Source organism: Mustela putorius, unplaced genomic scaffold, assembly GCF_011764305.1.
Source record: "Mustela putorius furo isolate JIRA1106 unplaced genomic scaffold, ASM1176430v1.1 tig00000460_pilon_pilon_pilon, whole genome shotgun sequence".
Lineage (NCBI taxonomy): Eukaryota > Metazoa > Chordata > Mammalia > Carnivora > Mustelidae > Mustela > Mustela putorius.
In genome coordinates this window covers 22,406,630-22,426,471 of record NW_025421389.1, presented here as the reverse complement: position 1 = coordinate 22,426,471, position 19,842 = coordinate 22,406,630, and the positions used below count along the sequence as shown (strand labels likewise).

The window sequence follows — 19,842 nt, the reverse complement described above, 5'->3', positions numbered from 1 at the left end:
CTCTCCACTATTTATCACATTGTTGAAATCTGAAATTCAGTCTCCCTTCTAGGGTATGGTCTCTAAAGTCCAGACACTTGGTTTTATTAACCTACCTATCTTCAGTACTTAAACAAAAATATACAATTTTAAACCAGCTGAATCAATGAACAAAAGGAACAAATAAAAAATTTCCTTTAATTGAACCTGAACATTGTTTTTAAGGTACATTTCAATAAACTGAACCATGGCTAACTATTAAATATTACAGTTAGAAGTCCTGCCTCTCTGTTCCCATTTCTAGGCTAATGAGGCCCTCCATAAACAAAGAAAACAGTCTACAGGCATCATCAAAGAAGACTACTTTAAAATAACTCTTTGAAAAGTGTCAATCTCTTTTCTGCCCTCAGCATATATACACATATATATAAATCTACCCTGTACTGGAATCAAGGTTGAGAAGTCCTCACAGCCTCAAAGATACATACCACAGGCAAATCTCCATCATCATCATCATCATCCTTTTCCGGTTTAGTAGTGGAAATAGATGTCCAGCTCACATCATCATCCACAATCCTCATTCTAAATATGAAAAATAAAAAGATAAAAAAGGAAGAATCATTCTTGGAAACAGCCTACAAACACTCATCTATGGATTTTAGGATAAAGTTCAAAATCCTACAAGATTCTACAAGGTCCAGTCTTTGCCTATATGGCCAACTTCACTTTGTACCACTGTCTCCATAGTTTACTGCCTAGCTGGTCATCTTTTGGTGCCTGGAATGAGCCAAATTTCTTACCACATCAGTTTTCACATATTCAGTTCCTTCCCTCTGCCGGACCTACTCTTTTTTCTTTAATGGGAAACTCTTAAGATTCTTAAAGAGTCCTACCTTACATTTACTTTCCTTGAGCTTCTCATATAGTTGTATAATTAGATCTTTAAATCATAAATATGATTCATTTTCTTTGTGAATAATACAATGAAAGTATCCCATGGATGCGTAACAGGTTGTGGGAGGTAAGGAGAGAAGCACCCGAATAGGGACTGTGCCTTCTCATTCACAGTGATATCCTCAACACCCTGAAATAACTGGCATAGAAGTATGCATTCAATAAATGTTTGTTAGACAAACTACAGACGAGTCCAAATAATTAACAATGACTGCCGTGACGTGAACATTCAATTTGAAAAGCCATGATCACTTTATACATCTCTAATCATAGTTATAAAGTGATATCACTATTACTCTCATTTTAAAGATGTGTCAACAGTCTTAAAGAGATGAAATATCCTGCCCAAGCCACACAACCCACAAAGTGGCACAGCTGGGACTCAAACTCTGACTAGCATTACTCCAAAGCTCAAGCTCTTTTCACTACATGGCACTGTCTCCAAAGAATTTACACAAGTCAGAAGGGCAGGAAGACAGAAAGCAAGAATAGGCAAGAACCAAACCAGGAATGGGAATGGCTTCGTTCTTTGGAACTGGGGGTATTAGTTCCCTAGAGCTGTCTAACGAAGTATCACAACCTGGGGGGCTTAAAGCAACAGAAATGTACTCTCTCACAGTTCTAGAGGCTTGAAGTCTGAAATCAAGGTGTGTGCAAGGCAATGCCCGCTGGCAAGGCTCTAGGGGAGGATATTTCCTTGACTCTTCCAACTTCTGGCAGTCCCAGGCATACTCTGGCTAGTGGCAGCGGAAATCCAGTCCAATCTCGGACTCCATCTTCACATAGCGGTTCTCCCCCATGCCTGTGTTCAAATTTCCCTCTTCTTAAAAGGACACCAGTCACACTGGATTTAGCGCCCATCCTAACCCACCATGACCGCATCTTAACTAATTATATCTGCAAAGGCACTATTTCCAAAGAAAGACGTTCTGAGGTTCTGGGTGTACATGAATGGGGGCGGGGACACCCTTCAACCCAGTACACTGAGCTACAAAGTTCTCATTTGAAAAATGGGGATAATAACAACACCAACTTCGTGGTAGTATTCCGAAGCTTAAAACGTCTAAAATACTTAGAACGGCATCTGGTACATAACAAGAACTACAAATGCTGGTGGTGGTTGTTAAAAGCATCACTAGCAAGAGTAACAGGAAGTAAGCACAGTTCTCTGACTCAGGACCACAGTCCCTGGGATTGCTGAACCCCACAGACAGGTCCTGGGCCCTAAATATCCAGAGGGAGGCTCTGGGTGAGCTCCACCACCATTGTCAGGGCACGACATTCATTTTCATCGGGAGAGGACGGAACGCTCCAAAGGCGGGGAAAGAGTAATGAAAGTTAGAGCCGTCTTCAGCAAGGGAAGATACCGCCCGGGGCGCGCGGCGCCTGAGCCGGGCTCCCGAGGTGTCCCCTGAGGAGCCTGGCGGGCGGCGCGCAGAGAGGAAGCGCCGGCCGAGGTTCGAGCAGGGGGAAAGAGGCGGCCAGCCGCCACAGGCCCGGCCCCGCCAGAACCAACTCACCCCTTGCCGCCAGCCCCGCCAGGCTTCGGCCGCTTTCTGCGACGCTTGCGACCGGAATCAGGGCCCCCATCGACGCCGGCACCTGCCCCAGACAAGTAACGCTTCAGATACTCGGCCTTGGAGAGCGGCGGAGCTGCCGCCATGGCAGCGGCGAGGGCGGGGAGACGGCTCGGCGCTGGGGACAAAATTCTTGAACGCGAAACGCACGGAGGGACGCGAGGGGGCGGGGCCGCTACCGGAAGTGGCGAAAAGTGATGGGAACTGACCCGGGTGATAGGTGAGCGCCCTGGCGGACTCGCGAAAAATGCGCGTTATGTCCCGCGCCCACTCCGCGTCGGACGGCCGACCCGACCACGTTTTCTGCTTGTCCATCTATCTGCCCCTTCAACATGATGCAGCTCCAGAAGGCCCAGAGTGTCAAGAACGTGGGCTGTGGAGGGGCAATGGAGTCCGGGCTCCAAAACTTCCTACCTGCAGGACCTTGCACAAGTTATTTAACTAACTGGGTGGTATTATGGTGACCTAACTCAGTGGCTGCGAGGAATGAGATTACTTGTACCGTGTGAAGTGTTCAAAACCGTGTCTGACACACGTATATATACCAGTTATTTGTATTAGTATGTATTTTGGTTGGGGGGGGTAGAAACTGCTAAATAGGCTAAGTACCATTCAAGAGAGGAAATCAGGAATGCCAAACCCAATGTAATTACTATGAAAAAATACAGTTTCTAACCTGTCAGCTTCCCCACGTTTGATAGAATAAGTAGCCCCTGGTCCTCTTGCCTAGGACCTTTCCAGTGAAAAGGACCTGGCTATATTTTCAAAAGACCAGGAAGGTAGAGAGGTTGAATTCTAAATTCTCAAGTTTTGGAGAGGGGGTGGGAGGCAGAGGGCAGAGACACTACTTTTCTTTTTGTGAGCATGCAGTTTTACATGAATTACCTCATTTAACTCTTAAAGTTCTCAAGCGGTTTTATTATCGTGTTTTACAGGTGAGAAAACCAAAGCTTGGAGAAGTTAAGGAAGTTGCCCAACTTCACAAAGCCAAAACATGATCCCTGGAAGCAAAGGCCAGCAAAGTGAGGTGCAAGAGGTAAATCCAAAGTTTGTCAAATAAAATATCAGATCGAATATGTCCTTTATCTCAACATGTTAAATTTTTGCCACTGTTTGAAAGCATTTTAGTCAAGAAGGCTGTTATACTTTATAAATGCTCAGAATTTAGACTGTACTCAAAAACTATTTATACACACACACACACACACACACAGGTGTGGACATCACAGCCCTGACCCATGAACTTTTAACCCCTGGGTTATCCTGACTGGTCCAGCTCAGGCCCAAGAAGGAAAGCAGACTGGGTTGGGTCTCTGAGAGCTTGTGGCTCAATGAACTGATAACAGGGCTTCACTAGCTGGAGGGCCCCACAGATCCCCCAGACACAACCCTGTGTTGGCTTCTAGGCCACTTTGGTGACTCTCTAGCAACTCCAAAACCCTGCCTCTACTACCCTGCTATCAGCAGGCATTTGAAAACTTCATCTTTCTGCTCCAATGAATGTTACTAGTACTCTCTCAGCCCCATCAGCCTATCTCCTGCCCATCTGTCTGGAGTTCCACCATTCCCCTTTCTAATCAACACCCAGCCTTGGCCTGACAAGACCCAAACTCAGATCCCAACCCTGCTTGCCTCATAGGGCAGCTGAACAGGATCAAATGCATTTATGCCCAGGGGCATTATCTGAGCTTTGCCCTCTGTTTGTCAGCTGCATCTAATAAACAAATGCAGGAACTATAGATTTGTCCTGAAAAGTTCACTTTAAATTCCATGAACACAGGGCTTTATTTTGTTCAGTTCTGTAGTGTACCTGGCACAAAGTGAGCACACAAGTATCTACTGAAGGAATGAATGAAATGCCAGCTCCAATCCCCAAACGGACTACACCGGAGAAAATTTATTCAGGAGGCTGAATTCTACCAGCATGATATCAAATAAGGACAAGTGAATGCACAGCCCAGTCCTGTTGGAAAGCCGTCACTTTAATGAGAGCTTTTTCCCCTGTGCTGGACTCCCTCCCCTCAGAAGACTCTTTTCCTGTGTAAAGCCAGTATTTTATATTCCCCAGCCAACTCCCAAACTCCATATGTAGCTGTCTTCCGTCTTCAGAGTTCCAACCCTAGACAGAGCATTATGTGCAGGGAGGGTAAAGAGCTGGTAGGAAAAAAAGGGATAATGACATGCCCCATGGTTCATTTCTGGGTTTCTTCCCAGGCCAATTCAGAACCTCTAAGATACAGTCAAGTAAAGCAACAGGCTTGCACTTCCATCACAAACTGTTCACAAAACTGCCCATATCTCTCAGACCAGGTGTCCTCCCCACATGAGGGCTAAGGACACCCCCAGCCTTTCCCGATAGCAATAAATAACCCTTCGGTCTGAGCAGCACGAGAGGCTGGCTCGGGAACTGCCTGTTGCTACCGCTGTGGGGCCAGGCCTGTCTCATAGCCCTCGGTCTTCATGTCATTGAGCCCTAGCTCCTCGTTTTGGGCAAATGTGCGCTCATAATGCTCCACCTTCATGTGAGGATCATCTTCAGGTGCGTACACATTCTGCAAGGCCAAGGACAGACAGTCAGTGCCTGTGCCACCTAGCTACCTGCACCCCTACTACTGCTACCAGGTGGCTTCCAACACCCACTTCCCGAAAACCTTAATTTTTTTTTTTATTGTAAAGGCCTCCATTTCCCCATAGTTAGGCTCAACTAGCAAGCAGCAAGAGAAGCCCAACAGAGTCCCCGGAAAGGGACCGTCCTGCCCTAGGCAGAATTAGGGAACAGTCTGCCTAAAAAACTTTCTATCTGCACCTTCTAATGATAGTCTTAATCATAGAGAAACCTCAGTTTTGCCTAACCAATAATAACTGCTCAAAATATTCGAAGTTATTATAAATCACCAGAGTATCTCCCCAGCCATCTGAAAGCCTCTCCAGTTTCCTGTTTCAGCTTCTGGACAAGGCACCATTTCCCTCCACTCCACAATTAGGTTTTCTAAATGACAACTCCACTGCTGGGGACAAGAGATGGACTAGAGAGAGGAAGAGTCTAGGAGTATCTTTTCCCCCTCTCGACACACAATTACAATCCCTCCCACCTCCCCCTCTATCTCCTTATTCTTCAAATTCTAAGGTTTCTTGATAAAGAGCAGTTCATTCAGAATCAAGTCTCCAGTTTCTGGAGAAATAATACATCTTCCAAGAAGGTCAGAAAATGTATCTCCATGCCCTATCAGGGAGGGTATTCTGTACCTGAAAGTAGCTGTTTCCTGCTGGATCATTCATTATAAAGTGGGCCTTCATGTCACCCTGAAGGATCTAAAGGAGGGAGAATATAGCACATCAATTTTACATAGCTCCTGGTAGGAAGGGGCTGTGTCTGCCAGAAAAGAACCAACCCAGTTTACATGGCAGAAAGCCCAAGTTTCAGAAACTGCTGACATGAGGTACCTCCTGATGAAGTGAAGTAGAGAAGACCTAAAATAAGGACTGTACGAAGCCTACTGAAGCAGCACTCTGACATCCCCACCTCCTCTCCCATTCCACGCAGGCCAACCACTGCCCTTCCCCAACCTCGGCAGAAATCTGCAGGAGTCCGTGGAGAAGCTGCCACCACCGCTGGCTAAGGCCTAGGGGACACCAGCCCAGCTGAAGGTGGAGGGAAAGGCAGCACGGACAGGCGGTTAAGTGAACGTGTTGTCATCGTAAACAGATATACACAACCAGCTCTCTGCCCACACTCAGCTCTCAGAACACTGGCAGCCAAGTCCTCCTCCTCAGGCCAGGAAACAGAACACCCGCTGATGGGAATCTGGGCAGCCCAAGAAGAAAAACTTAACGACTCTGGCACTGGGGTTACCTCCACAAAATGGCTAGGCTAAATCACCCTACAAGGAGCTCAACATGAATAAGATTCAGCTCCACTCCTGTGTTTCAGTCCTCTACTTTTAAAACGACAATCCATGACTATCAGACACATAAGCAAAGCCCCCACTTCTTTGTGTCTGAAAGTTAAATGGAAAAATAAAAACAAGCAAGCAAAAAAAAAAAAAGGCAACTTAAAAGGAAATGGAAACTATGCAAGGAAAATATAACATCAAAAGAAGCAAAACCAACATTAACATTCTCAAAAGGAAAGAAAAAAATTCCACATCCTTAGAACAACAGGAAGCTGAGGCAAAGGAATGAGGGAGAGTATTTAAAGACCAAAAAAAAAAAAAAAGCTCTGGGAAAACAAGTCAGTGGAAATGAAAAACCCAAGTGAAGCTACTAGAGATAAGGCTCTAACAACACAAGGGAGAAAACCAAGAAAGAGGACATGGGGAATACCCAACACAGTGGTTAGACGCTCAGAAGGCAACAGGACAGGGTAGGGGTAGGTGGCCTCTTGCTCACGGGCACCCAGGACCACAACTACTGAAGGGCCAGAGTCATCTCACCTGGTCTAACTTCCGGCTAAACTCCTGCAGTTTCTCCATCTGGCCAGGATTGGAACTGTCACCCAGTGTGAAAGGGTTCTTGGTCACCTGCAATAAATAGCATCAGAATTGCTAGGGACACTGGCTGTTTCTTGGGTTTGACCATAAAGCTGGTGTGGAATGGCAGGAGGGTGCCCAGCCAGGGAAGTTCGGTCTCCACACCACCTTTCTGACGTAGGCAGCCACTGCTAAGAGCACAGACATTAATCTGCCAAGATGACAACTGGAGATAAAAACTATAAAAATGTCCTTCCAGGGGACCTCTAATTCTCATTTGAAGAAATGCAAAGTGAACTGTAATTTACAATGACAAAACGCCTGACAACTGGGAATCAATAAAGTGAAATGATTCAAGAAAATAAATATATGGGCTAAGTCAACACCTGAAGCTGGGGAGTTTCAGGTGCTGGAAGGACCCTCCTCCCCTCATTTTACAGTGAAATAAGTGACTTACCAAAACCACAAAGTATCTATATTGTCCCAGAGGGAGGACTGGGAGTTTTCATTCCCCTAAACCTATCTTCACAATCCAAAATACTATTTAAGTCTCTCAAATCAGCTTTAAGGCAAAGAAACCTCTAGTTAACAGCTGCAAAAACTAGGACGTGTGAGGCTTTCTAGTCCCTTCCCCATAGCCACCTTGCTGAAGCAACCGTGCACTATACTCGGCGACTCACCAGCTCCTGGATGTCTTTCAATAGCCCCTCCAATGTGGTGAACTTGCCCCCGAGGACGGCCATTCCCAGTTCAAATTCAAGCTCCGGGATTTCCACACTACACGTCTCAGACTGGGAGATGAGAGAGCAAATTGGGCTTTAGATCAGGAGCCTCTTCGAGAAGGCTACTCGGAGTTTTCATGCCAACTTAATACCACCACTGACTGTTTGAGGGGAAAGCTGCCCAAGTCTTCTCGGACTCTCCAACTAAAGCTAGACTCATTCCTATCCATGTTTACTGCAGAAATGGAACCGACCTAATAAAGAGACATTCTGAGTCACAGCTCCAAGCTGGCAGGTATCCTGTCGTTAGAGGCCCGAGACAAGGGCCCTTACAGCCACTGAAGGCAAAAAGCTGCCAAATCATCAGAGTACTTATGGGTCACCTTCGAAATGTGTCCTTCCTACCATGGATTAATTCTGCTGAGGGATCTTGAAACCCAGAGAAGTAAGGCGGTACCCCACAACCCCAGGACAGAATTTCAAAAAAGACAACTTCCTCTAGATAGAGACAGCCCCTGTGAGGAAGACAGACACTTTCCCAAGCAGGGTGTTACCTTGAGCACATCTCTGGTCAGATCTAAGGGATCTGTGATATGGAAGGTGATCTTGGTGCCCAAGGGCTCTACCGCTCCTCCAGATTTCACCTGCACAGACAACAGTAGTCAGGAACAGGCAGCAGAGAGGATTCCAATCCTCACCCATGTAAGGGAGCCCTCAGAGGACTGGCTTACACCTCCAATCACGCCCCCTACCAGCTACCAAGGACAGAGCCTTCTAAACCAACAGTGGCAGCAATCACCCAAACCAGAAACACCAAGAGCTGGCCAAGAGCCTGTCAAATTGCCAACAAACTCTGCATTTGCCTCTTTTAAAAAACTGACTCTTGAGGCTGAAACAGACTTTCAAATACTCCCAACATGTGGATGCACCTTGTAATATTCTGGGTTCAGTATTTAAAGAGCTTATGCTTGGATACACTCGGGGAAAAGTAATTTATAACCCTCCATTCTATTTTCAGAGAGATCCAGAAAGTTTTTTACTAGAGTCGAAATCTGCATTTCCCCCACTTCCAGTCCTCTGAGAGGTTAAGTCAGAGTCTCTCCAAAAGGCGACGGGGGGGGGGGCACCTACCTCTTCCATATTACCAATCTTTAATGTCTTAAATGAATTATGGTATCTCTAATTTTATTTCACTAATTCCCAGTTCCTTTAAGGGCTCCTCACCCTACACCACATCCAAGAGAAAAACCCAGCTTCCTCCCACCTCATCCCAAAACAGCTTTAGGAAGGATCAAAGTTAAACAGGGTTTACCCTTACCTTAATCATCTTCCCAAACAATGGAGCCTACCCACCTCATTGGTCCGATGGCCGCAGTTCTCACAGTTGGTAGCCATGATGATAACCTCCTTAAAGTAGGGGATTTCTGGAAGATGGAGGTAAGGAAATCTGCTTCCAGGAGAGCAAGACTACCTTCTGGAGAAGAACAAACCCAAACCCTAAAAACATAGTTGCCAGTCCTAGGGATATAGGAAAGAAATCATAAGCAGCAGCCTAACTCAGTCCTCCAGAAGAGGGCAAGGTTGCAATCCATGGCAACACAGGATTCTAGAAACCATAGCCTAACTCTCTCTTTGAACCCAAAAGCCAAGGTACACTGTTTCATCAAAGGCAACACCTTCCTCATCACTGCGCTTTCCTGAAGGAAGTACTCCCCAGCCTGCATATAATCTTTGTGCCCAAGTCAGATGAAGAGCAACCCAGCTGCCTGACAAAAGATACGAACTAGCTTCATGTTGGTCTGAGCCGGAGCATTGCATTCTGGACAGTTTGTGTTGAACTGCAGCACCTGGAACACAACATGGGGCCATACCGTGAGCCCTGCTCAGGCTACAGACTTCAGTTGGCATGCTGGTGGCTGCCCACATTGGTCGTGAGGAAGGGAGACCGAGTGGCATCAGTGTCCACCCACAGCCCTGCTCCTTCCTCCACAGCAGCCAACGGACTCACTTCATTTCTGAGATCCTCCTCTTCTGGCTTCTCTTCTGGTGGCGCCTCAGCCTAGCAGAGCAGAAATACAAATCACACGTTGGCACAGATACCTCGGCCTCCCCACCAGCCTGCCTTGGAGTGAGACAGAAGACTCTGGTTTGTTTATGTCAGCTGCGACCTCATGGGTTTAACAGAGAGAGCAGGAAGCAAAGCCCCAATCCAGGGAAGAACAAAACTTAAGATCACACCCACTGCCAACTTTTACTGTAAAGTTTATCCTAAGTCTTGACAGGAGCCAGAAAAGATGCATAAACGTCAGAAGGTAGGATACACAGGGCAGCAATGACAAAGTAAGATTCCACTGATTCCAAGCGATCCAGAAAGCAAGATAATGCCAGAGCATTCTTCTGGCTTCTTCAAGCTACTTACCTGGAGCCCCAGCATTTCTTCTTGCTGTGGAGTCCGATTATAGTGTGTGACCACGAGGGCATGATCTTTCTGGGGAGCATGGGGGTTTTCCACAAAGCTGTTCCCTGAGGGATCATCAATGATCTGACAGATGGGGGAAGAGGAAGTAATTACAACAAGAAATCACGTAGATTCTCTGCCTACCACCAGACCTCTTGGGCACCAATAGAAAATACCCAGACAGTCTTAAGGGTTTCTCCTCCCCTAAATCTGGCACCTAGAGTTCCTCCATACTCACCAGAGTGAAAGGAGAGGCCACTTGCTTTAGCTCTTTCAGTTTGACAATGAACTCATCAATTCTTTTAGCTACAGCTTCTTCATTTGCCTGATAGGGAAAGATAGTAAAGAGATAGTCATGGGGCTCCCCAGCCATCATGACAGACTTTATGCCCCTACTCCCTGTCACATCTATGTCACTTCCATCAGGATGTCACCACCTGCCTCACGTAAGAAGGAACAGAGAGACTCAGACTTCACAGTAAAGTACAGCAAGGAAGTCTGAAGTTTATGGGTTGTGCCAAATAAGCTTCATTTTTCTCATCACCCAACCATTTGGGCCAGGCTCTCATGCCGGATTAGAGATACAACAGTAAACACACCAGACTCCTCTCATGGGACTCCCCAGCCAGTTCGGAAGACGTATGACGACATATGCGATTATGTTACTCCTGTCATAGTAAATATACGGTACAATGGAACACTCAGGAAGTACAGATAAATCCCACAGGATTAGGAAAGGCTCTTCAGAGGTAATGTTACACTGCCTGTCTGAGAGACGGTCTGAACATACACTGGGGAAAGAGAAGTGGAAAGGATGGGAGAAAGAACATGGGCAACATCCCGGCAGCGACAGCATCCCTGCTGTGTCCTCCAGACGTTCTCCAACATTGTCCGAGATGGTTCAGCTACACAGGAAGCTGAACACTCTATGCAAACATAGACTGGTCGTTATGCCTTGAGCTGCTGCCATCAGAAAATCCCAGCTCACCCTTCGGGCAGGCTGATCCTGCTCCAGGCCAGAGATAGCACGGCTGATCAGTCCTTCAACAGTGGTCAGAGCTAGTGAATAAGAACAAAAGACACGTGAGTCCTGACTATGCCACCAAGTGCCCGTATGACTGAGCAATTCACTTGGAACTCCCTGGGCTTTGATTTCAACTATAAAGTGAGGAGGCCTAAACAAGGTTCCATTCATCTCCAATAACAGTGATGCTAAGACTCTCTAATGAACACATTATAGCCTTACTAACACAATCTAGTTTCTCAAGCTGTTTTATCTAAGCTTCCTGTTTATATTGAACCAAGGAAGGTCTCAGTGATAACATGGCCAAACACCAGCCACCAGACCTGGCACCCGTGTCTTTGCATAAAAGCAGGACTGCAGTGGGGCATGATCAGCCCAAACAGCCTGACCTTATACCTACCTCCCTTCTGACTGAAGGCAGGAATTTCAAAATCCAGCTCCGGGATCCTTGTAGTGGCAGAGTCCGTTTTCACAACTTCTCTGTTCATGTCCTGGGCAGAGAGAAAAACTTTCAGTCCAGAGAGGTCAGCAGTACAGACCGCAGCCCAGCTGTTTCTTCCTGTCTCCAGTCCGGGGATCCAGACTACTCCTGCCGAACAGTACACCATGAAGCCAGCTGCCCAAATGGTTTGGGTACTACGGAGAACAAGTACCACTCATCTGATTCCCTCCGACAAAATGTAATTACAAAGCACTTTCACAAGCTTTTATTTCACCTGAGCATCTGACAGCACCAACCCCACTTTAGGAAGGAGGAAACTGAGGCTTGGACACACGGCAGGATTTACTCAAGGTCGCAGGACAGCTCTGACTCCAGTTCCCGAGCCTTCTGCAGGACACCAGACTGTTCTGGGGTCCTCTCACCTCCTGGGCCCTGATGGTCAAAGTGTAGCGCACTCCCTGATCCTGGATCCTGCCGGCCGACTGGATCTCGGTGTTGTTCCAGCCACAGTGCTCGCAGGAAAAGGAGCTCACGATTATTTCTCTGAAGAAAGGGATCTTGGTGAGCAGGAGGCGCGTCGTGCCCTGGGGAAGCAGAAAAGCAGCTCCGAAGAACCAGTGAAGCCCCAGTTCCCCGTCTACCGACTCCGGGGCGTGCCTCGCCTCCGGGTCCCCAGCTGGGCCCACCTGGCCGGGTCGCCAACCCCACCAACCCCTCCCCGCTTCAGCCCAACCTCCCGCCGCCCCGTGCCGAACCCCCGCCTTACATTGCGGTAACAGTTCATACACAGCGACTCGATCTCGGTGGGCTGCTGCTCCTCGTCCTCGGCGCTGATAGGCCGGAACAGGTGCTCGGGGGCTGGAGCCCGGACCGGGGCGGGCGAGGGAGCGGCAGCAGCCGCCGGTGGCCCGGGCTCCACAGCCCCGCTGACCGCCATAGCCAACACGCGCAGAGCAGGCCTCCACTTCCGGCTTCCGCTCCCCTCGGGCCCCACCCCTTCCTCCGACGCTTCCGTGAGCTGCTGCCCCGCCCCTTCTTAAAGAGGCCACAGACTCTGGGCCCTGGGGTCTGTGATTGACCAGGTTTCTGCGTTGCTGGGATTCTGTGATCCAGACTTCCAAAGCGAGCCTGATTCACGCTTTGCCTCGACCTCAGTTCAGGCGTTACTTCCTCCAGGACGTCCTCTCAGACCCAAGGCACTGTTTCGCTCCTTCGCAATAGCTCCATTCTACAGGGTTCTAACCATTGGTCCATAAATCTGACTACAGGAGACTATGGCAAGGGGCTTGGCTTGTCCCTCGGTATCCCTGAGGAGGTGGGCTCCGCACCTGGCTCAGGCTCCCATCCACTGTTGGGCCAGACGTTGCTTCGGCTTTTGATTCCCCTCCCTCAGTCCCTCAAGCATTCTTTCCTTTTCTGTTTTCACTCATTTCTGCCCTCCTAAACACGTCCAAATTCCAGCCTCAAATAACGCAGTCCTCATTTTTACTCCCACCCCAACATCCCCAGCACATCAAACCCCAGCTGACTCACCCCTCAGTTTCCTAACAACAAAAAACACACCTCTTTTTGTGGTTAAACTTTCCTTTCCAATATCTCCTTTCCTTGGGCACCTCTCACCCAGTTCTGGTGCTAAATCCAGGGTGTCAGGAAGAGCTCCAGCCTGCAGGCACAATCAGGCCAGATTCATATGGGGTGCTGAGAACCCTGTGCAGGGCAGGCTGCAAGCAGAGGAAAGGGTGCTGGACAGGACCTTCCAAAGGCACTGGACAGGGTGCATATACCCTTTCCTCTTCCACTCCACTTCACCCATCCCAGATTTCACAGTTCCCAGAGGGATCTATGTGTGGACCTTTGTTGCCCCCAAGTGAGTTTGTACATGGGGAATTGGGGAGTTTAAGATTTGGAGTTCTCAAGAAGAGTGTCAGTCATAAGGGGGCCATTCAAAATCTGGAACCACAGGAACAAAGGAGACAGGCCACCTCAAGAGCCTGCACTTCATACACACTGTCCTATGGGAAGGTGGGTGAGCAATGCAGGTGCAGAGGAAGGGTTTCTAAGCCAGGCTCACACCCAGGCATGGTGGACAGCCGTCATCTAAGGCAGAGTCTGACCAGAGTCAGGACCCTCTGGCAGACCTGGACTGGGAGAGGGTCCCTGAGACAGAGCATTGAGGGGTTGGAATGAGTGAGTGATGGGTGTGCTTTGGAGAATAGTGGTAAGGTCACTGCTTTTAGACATGGCTCAAATAAGAGTCACACCAGGCAAGTAAGCTTCCACCATATGCCTCTATTTCATGAATCAGAAGTCTAGGCTTCAGCCTGGAAGTCAGAAGTGAGGGGCCCCAGATGGAGAGGACACACAGTATGCTTCCCCAAGGCTTTAAGAAGCCCCCACAGTATGTAGGGCTTGGTCAGCTGTTTAGATGTAGAGTTGTGGAAGGAAAATGCAGGCTCTGCTCCCTCCCATCGCAACCCCCACCATTTGTACCCACCGGCATCAGAGCCAGCAGAGATAACATGTGCACATCTTCACACGCTCTTATCATATTTTCCTCATTTCTCCCTTCTCTTCCCCCAAAAGAAGCTGTCATGGCAGACCTGGGGAGAAAAGAGCTCCTCTCCCCTAGACCAGCGGTAGCAGTGGCCACCAGGGGGCCAGAAGGGATCAGAGTCAAGCCCCAGGAAGAAGAGGCCCAGGCTTCCAGCACCATGGCAACAGGCTTGCATTGCTCCTAATTACCTGCACACAGAGTGCCTTTCTCCCTCCCCACTCCCACCATCCTGGAATGGAGTAACTCATGAGGATTCCCAAATGAACACGGGAAGCTGGGTTTGCAAAGCCTGGTGAGTGTAATGCATCTGGATGGGGGAATCGCAGGAGGCTGGATTGCCAGGGACAACAGTCCCCTTGGGTGACCTCGCCTATCCTGTGCAGGGCCCTCCACCCTCTGCCCAACAGGCCAAGCTCAAGGACTGAGCTACGCCAGGGGCTCAGATCCTGGGCTTAGACAAGGAGCCAGGAAATGAGTCTGGATCAGTAGACCCTCAGGGCTCTTCTAGATGACTGAGACCACGGTCATGAAGGCTGTAGTTGATGTCTTCCCACAGGTCTTCCAGACGGGCCTGCAGCTTGCTCCGGGCCTCGCTGCTCTCAGCTTGGAGAAACTCTGGGGCGAAGGCACTGTGACCTGGCGGGGGTGGTGCCAGCTGCAGCTGAACCTCCTCGGTCTCCTTGTCAATGGCACGGGTGAAGTCGGCGATCTGCAGGAAGGTGTCGTGGCGGAAAGCCTGGAGTCGCTGGCGCACCTCCTGGGACAGCATCTGGGGGTCGGGGTTGGCCCCTTCCTCCGCACCGTCATCGCCAGCTCCGGCAAAAGCGCTGAGCTCATCCCGCAGCTGGTCTAAGTTCTGCTGGATGCGCGCGTGCAGAGCCTCAGCCTTGACCGTGAGCTTGCGCGAGAGCGTCTGCACGCAGCGGCTGAGGCGCGCGGGGCTGGCTACGGCATGCGGAGCCACGCTGCGATGAAGCTCCTGGACGTGGCGCCCGATGCCGGTCACCAGACGCTGGGCATAGGGGTGGAAGAGCTCCTTGACACGGCCGGTGTGATGAACCACGCGGTTCTGCAGCTCCTGCAGCAGGCCCCGAGCCTCGTCCATGCCGCTCAGCAGCTGAGCCTTGGTGCCCTCTCCGACCACGCGCAACTGCTCCTGCAGCTCCTGGACGCGCAGTGCCACCTGCTCCATCAGCTCCACGGTGTAGGGCTTCAGCTGCTGCCGCAAGCCCTCCAGATTCCAGCCCACTTGCTGGTGCGCCTCCGCCATGTAGGGCTCCAGGCGCGCCCTCACCTCCGCCAGCTCCTCCTGCAGCTGCTGCCGCATGCCCACAGGGTCGTGTGGGAGCCCGGGAGGCTCCCTCGCCTGCCCGCTGAGAGGCCCCAGCTTGTCCAGAAACTTGTCCAAATTGCTGAGGTCTTGCTCAAGGCTGTCTTTCAGACTCCTGGGGAGGGGGACAGACATCCAGACTGTCATATTGCTAGCCCCACCTTTACCCTAGAGACATCCCTCACTGATCTCCTGGGGAGACCAAGGATGCAGGGCAGTGGCCTGGGAGGCTGGGCTCCAGTTCTAGCTGTGGGCCAGCCACACGACTCCATACACAGAAGTGTAAACATATGACCCGTGCAAATCCAGACCAACGTTGCCCAAGGAAACACAGATGCACCTGGACACTCACACACTCCTTTCATTCTGGGGGCTGTTTGGGGGGAAGGTCCCTTCACATCTCCCAGGTCCCATGCCTCAGTGCGCAGGGGGCAGCGGCTATGGTGAGATCAGGGCAGAGGTGGGGGTGATACTGAGGGCAGAGGGGGCTGCACTGCCCAGAAAGGCTAGGAGGAGGCAGAAGTAGTGCAACTCCATTCCTCTGTGCCAGTGAGGACTGAGGAGGTTGAGGAATCAGAGGCAGCACACCATCCCACTGCTAGGCTGTCTCCTTCCCACATCCACACCCCTTGTCCTAGCCACTCACGTGGGTTCCCATGCCAGCTTCTGCTGCTGGACCCGCGCGGTCTTGCCTTTGTCCCTGCTGCTCTGGCTGAGGTAGTCCCAAAAGCCTTTCTGTGTCTGAACAGTTGCAAACACTGGAGAGGGATGGGGTGGTTAGAGGCTGGGTTCCCCCCCCGTCCCCGCCGCCCCGGGGATAGATATGGGGCCCCTCAGTCCAGCCTCCACCCACACCTCCACATTGAAGTCAGGGTTGGAGACTCACCTGAGAGCAGAGCCAGAGCCCAGGTCAGAACCGCAACCATGCTTGCTGTTGTCTACTCAGAAAGAAGGTGAACCAAGGCTGGTTAGGGTTACGGTAAAGAAACAAAGGAAGGATATCTCCCGGCTTTGCCCCAGAGGGCCCTGCTTCAGGGCCAACTTGCCCCAAATCTGTCAACCTTTCCCTGAGATGTGGGGAGCACAGAGCTGCCGGGGCTAACGAGGACTGATCTAAGTGAGGCTGGGAGGGAAAGGGTGTCTCGGGAGAGAGAAGGGTCTTTTTCACCTGGATCAGACAACATGGAGTGTGGAGCTTTGTAGCATTTCCCCAACCGCCTTCCCAAGACCCCACAAGCAGTAACTTCAGCCACTTATGCTGTCACTGCCTTGCTCACCTGTCTCCCTCCCTCCCACTCCACAGCTGGGAGTGGGATCCCAAGGGGGAAGAAACAACTTTGCCCCAGTGCTCCAAGGGGGGTGTCCTTCATTCTCAGTTCCCACCCCAGCCCGCTGCCGAGACCCCGGCAATCCCCTTCCTGCAGATTCTGACCTACGTGCCTCCACCCAGCACCGCTCACCTGCTCAGTTCTGGGCACAGAGAGCAGACATTCGGCTTTATACTCCAGGGGCCTGGGCCTCTGGCAACAACTACCCTGAGTAAATACCACGTGGAGGTTCAAAGACGGCTGACCTCAGCTGCCTCCTAGGGCTCACCTCCTGCCCTTCCCTGGCACCCAGAGGGTTAATGAGTGCCCTGGTATCAGGGGGCTGCTCTAGCAGAAAGGCGCCACCTGGAAAGATTATCAAGGAGTGAGGCTGAACTCCTCACCCAGATCCACCCCCCCCCAAGGCCCATGACCTTCACCCTTCCCACTGACCCACTGGCCAGCCCACCAACAGAGGAAAGACTGTCCTCGGAGGGCCCCGCTCTTACTCAGCTGCCCAGAGTGGGCATGGTGCCCCAGCCAGATGGGGCCAGTGGCCAGGGGCCAGCCTGAACCCCAGCGGCTCTGGATAGCCTCACTATACGCCCTCCCGTGGCCTGGAAACAGCCAGCCTTTATAGGGTTAAAAGTGCTCCCATCTCGGAGCACCTGGGTGGCTCAGTGGGTTAAGCCTCTGCCTTCAGCACAGGTCATGATCTCAGGGTCCTGGGATCGAGTCCCGCATCAGGCTGTCTGCTAGGCAGGAAGCCTGCTTCCTCCTCCTCTCTCTCTCTCTCTGCCTGCCTCTCTGTCTACTTGTGATCTCTCTCTGTCAAATAAATAAAGTCTTTTAAAAAAAAAGAGTGTTCCCATCTTCCAGTTTATGAAATAATCCTGGGACACAGGGAAGTCAGATGTGACAGGGTAAAGGCCGTGAGAGACATCAGAGGCAGGGACGCTGGGCCCAAAGAATTGGAGCAAGAGGAGGCTTCTTCCCACGGGAAAGGCTGAACTGCACCCCCAAGGGCCTCTGAGGAGAGAAAGCCCAAGAGCCCAGACCTTTGATGACACGCCTACTCCATATATTTAAACACACGTTCAGGAACTCCTGAATGTTGCTTCTGAATGTATCTTGAATGGGTCCCCCATCTTCCATTTCCACTACCAGTCACATCACAGCCATGCCTGCCTCTTACCGTGATCTTGTGCATAGCCTCAGGCAGGTGTCTCTGCCAAAGTCCTGCCTACTCCGGGTATCCTCTGCCTGGCTCTGCCATGGCTTGTCCCAACCCACTCCGGTCTCATCTCCTCCCACACCACACCTTTGGCATTCCCTGAGCATGCCCTCTCTTTCAAGACCCTGAGCCTCCCTCCACGCTTCTCCCTCTGTCCGAAATAGCTTATCCCTTGGGGAACTTACATTCTCTCTCTTCTTTTTTTCAGGTGTGGTTTGAATTAGTTGGGATTAGTTAGAATCACCATACAATCCAGCAATTTCACTTTTGAGTCGATACCCAAAGGAACTGAAAGCAGAAATTGGAACAGATAGCTGTACCCCTGTGTTCATAGCTGCACTCTTTGCAAGAGTCAAAAGGGGGGAAACAGCCTCAAGTGTCCATTGGCAGATGAGTAGATAAACAAAATGTGGGCTATGTACACAATGGAATATTATTTAGCCTTAAAAGGGAAGGAAATTCTGACACATGTTCTAACATGGATGGGTCTTAATGACATTTTGCCACGTGAAATAAGCCAGACACTATAAAAAACAAATCTTGTAGGCGTCCACTCAAATGAAGTATTTAAAATGGGCAAAGGCAAAGGCAGAAGGTAGAATAGAGATTACCAGGGACTGGGAGGTGCAGGAGGAAAAGATACATTGTTTAATGACCTGGGGAAGGGAGAATGAGGGGGGGTAGGTGGGGGTAGGGGGTGGAGGGCAGGGGTGGGAGCTGTAGGTAGCCTGAGCAACACAGGCAGTTGGGTTTCCCCGTGTCATGGTCATGAGATGAAAACCCGTGTTGGACTCAGCTAAGAGTCTGCTTGAGATTCAATCTCCCTCTGCCCCTCCTGCTTATGTTCTCTCTCTCTCAAATAAAATAGGGGCACCTGGGTGGCTCAGTGGGTTAAGCCTCTGTCTTCGGCTCGGGTCATGATCCCAGGGTCCTGGGATTGAGTCCTGCATTGGGCTCTCTGCTCAGCAGGGAGTCAGCTTCCTCTCTCTCTCTGCCTGCCTCTCTGTGTCAAATAAATAAATAAAATCTTTAAAAATATGTAAATAAAATAAAATAAATAAATAAACCTTTTCAAAAAATGGCACAGAGCTTCTGTTTGTGACGATATAAAAGTTCTGGAGGTGGTCAGCGGTGCTAGTTGCACAACAGTGTGAAGGGCCAGATATGAAGTATTTTGAGCCAGATTATTTCCACAGGAACCTGCTTGCCTTTCCTTTTTCTTCATCTTTCTTTGTTGTCTAATATCTATATTCTCAGCTGAGTTTTTAGAAGACAGATCACCATTTAGATTTTTTTTTTAATCCAGAAATTGCCAACATAATCTGGATATAGAATAAAAATAATTCTAAAATGTATTTGTAAAGATTAAAAGGTATGTTCTTCTTTAATGTTCGGTAGGAGCAGTTCTGCCATAAACACCTGAAATACACAAATATATGGATTTCAAATAAAATCTCAACATGCACCAAATGAGATGATTTCTTAGGCAGTCTTTGTCCTGTGACCTGTTCTTTAAGCGAATATTAGTGACTCCTCATTCTAAATACAGAGTTCTCTCAACTAATGATACAGTTCCATCCCAATACACCCAATACATCCCAAATTAGAAATATTGTAAGTTGAAAATGTATATCGTAAACTGAAAATACTGAGCTTTGCTGGCTCAGTTAGCAGGGTAGGCTACTCTTGATCTCAGCATTGTGTTCAAGACCCTACATTGAGGGTAGAGATTACTTAAAAATAAAATCTCAAAGAAAAAGAGAAGAAAATATATTTACTGCTCCTAACAATA

General features: G+C 49.6%; 3 protein-coding genes across 4 annotated transcripts in view; all 3 read right to left on the bottom strand.

The window, feature by feature from the left end:
* BUD13 (BUD13 homolog) overlaps positions 1-4,323 on the bottom strand; it is a 28,264-nt gene extending 23,941 nt beyond the window's left edge. Inside the window, exons 1-2 of the mRNA XM_004749892.3 lie at positions 2,454-4,323; positions 468-561 (exon numbers count right to left, since the gene is read on the bottom strand). Of these exons, the coding sequence (XP_004749949.2) occupies positions 468-561; positions 2,454-2,596 (237 nt within the window). The 5' untranslated portion in view covers positions 2,597-4,323. The remainder of the gene's footprint in view (positions 1-467; positions 562-2,453) is intronic.
* Positions 4,324-4,471: 148 nt separating this feature from the next.
* On the bottom strand, positions 4,472-12,609 carry ZPR1 (ZPR1 zinc finger). The gene is made up of 14 exons (XM_004749891.3): positions 12,392-12,609; positions 12,048-12,209; positions 11,584-11,674; positions 11,148-11,218; positions 10,398-10,484; positions 10,121-10,243; positions 9,710-9,760; positions 9,482-9,548; positions 9,055-9,125; positions 8,256-8,345; positions 7,660-7,770; positions 6,944-7,030; positions 5,757-5,822; positions 4,472-5,062 (listed from the first exon to the last, which is right to left on the bottom strand). The coding sequence occupies exons 1-14, from the start codon at positions 12,560-12,562 to the stop codon at positions 4,928-4,930; spliced, it is 1,383 nt and encodes a 460-aa protein (XP_004749948.1). The 5' UTR covers positions 12,563-12,609; the 3' UTR covers positions 4,472-4,927.
* Positions 12,610-13,894: 1,285 nt separating this feature from the next.
* On the bottom strand, positions 13,895-18,398 carry APOA5 (apolipoprotein A5). Of its 2 annotated transcripts, none has more exons than XM_004749896.3 (4): positions 18,236-18,398; positions 16,396-16,447; positions 16,156-16,267; positions 13,895-15,624 (listed from the first exon to the last, which is right to left on the bottom strand). In XM_004749896.3, exons 2-4 carry the CDS (start codon positions 16,433-16,435, stop codon positions 14,673-14,675), a joined length of 1,104 nt encoding a protein of 367 aa, XP_004749953.1. In that variant the 5' UTR covers positions 16,436-16,447; positions 18,236-18,398; the 3' UTR covers positions 13,895-14,672. The 2 variants fall into 2 exon arrangements, with proteins under 2 accessions (XP_004749953.1, XP_044936443.1); XM_045080508.1 differs by lacking the exon at positions 18,236-18,398 and adding an exon at positions 16,970-17,567.
* Between the last annotated feature and the right edge of the window lie 1,444 nt (positions 18,399-19,842).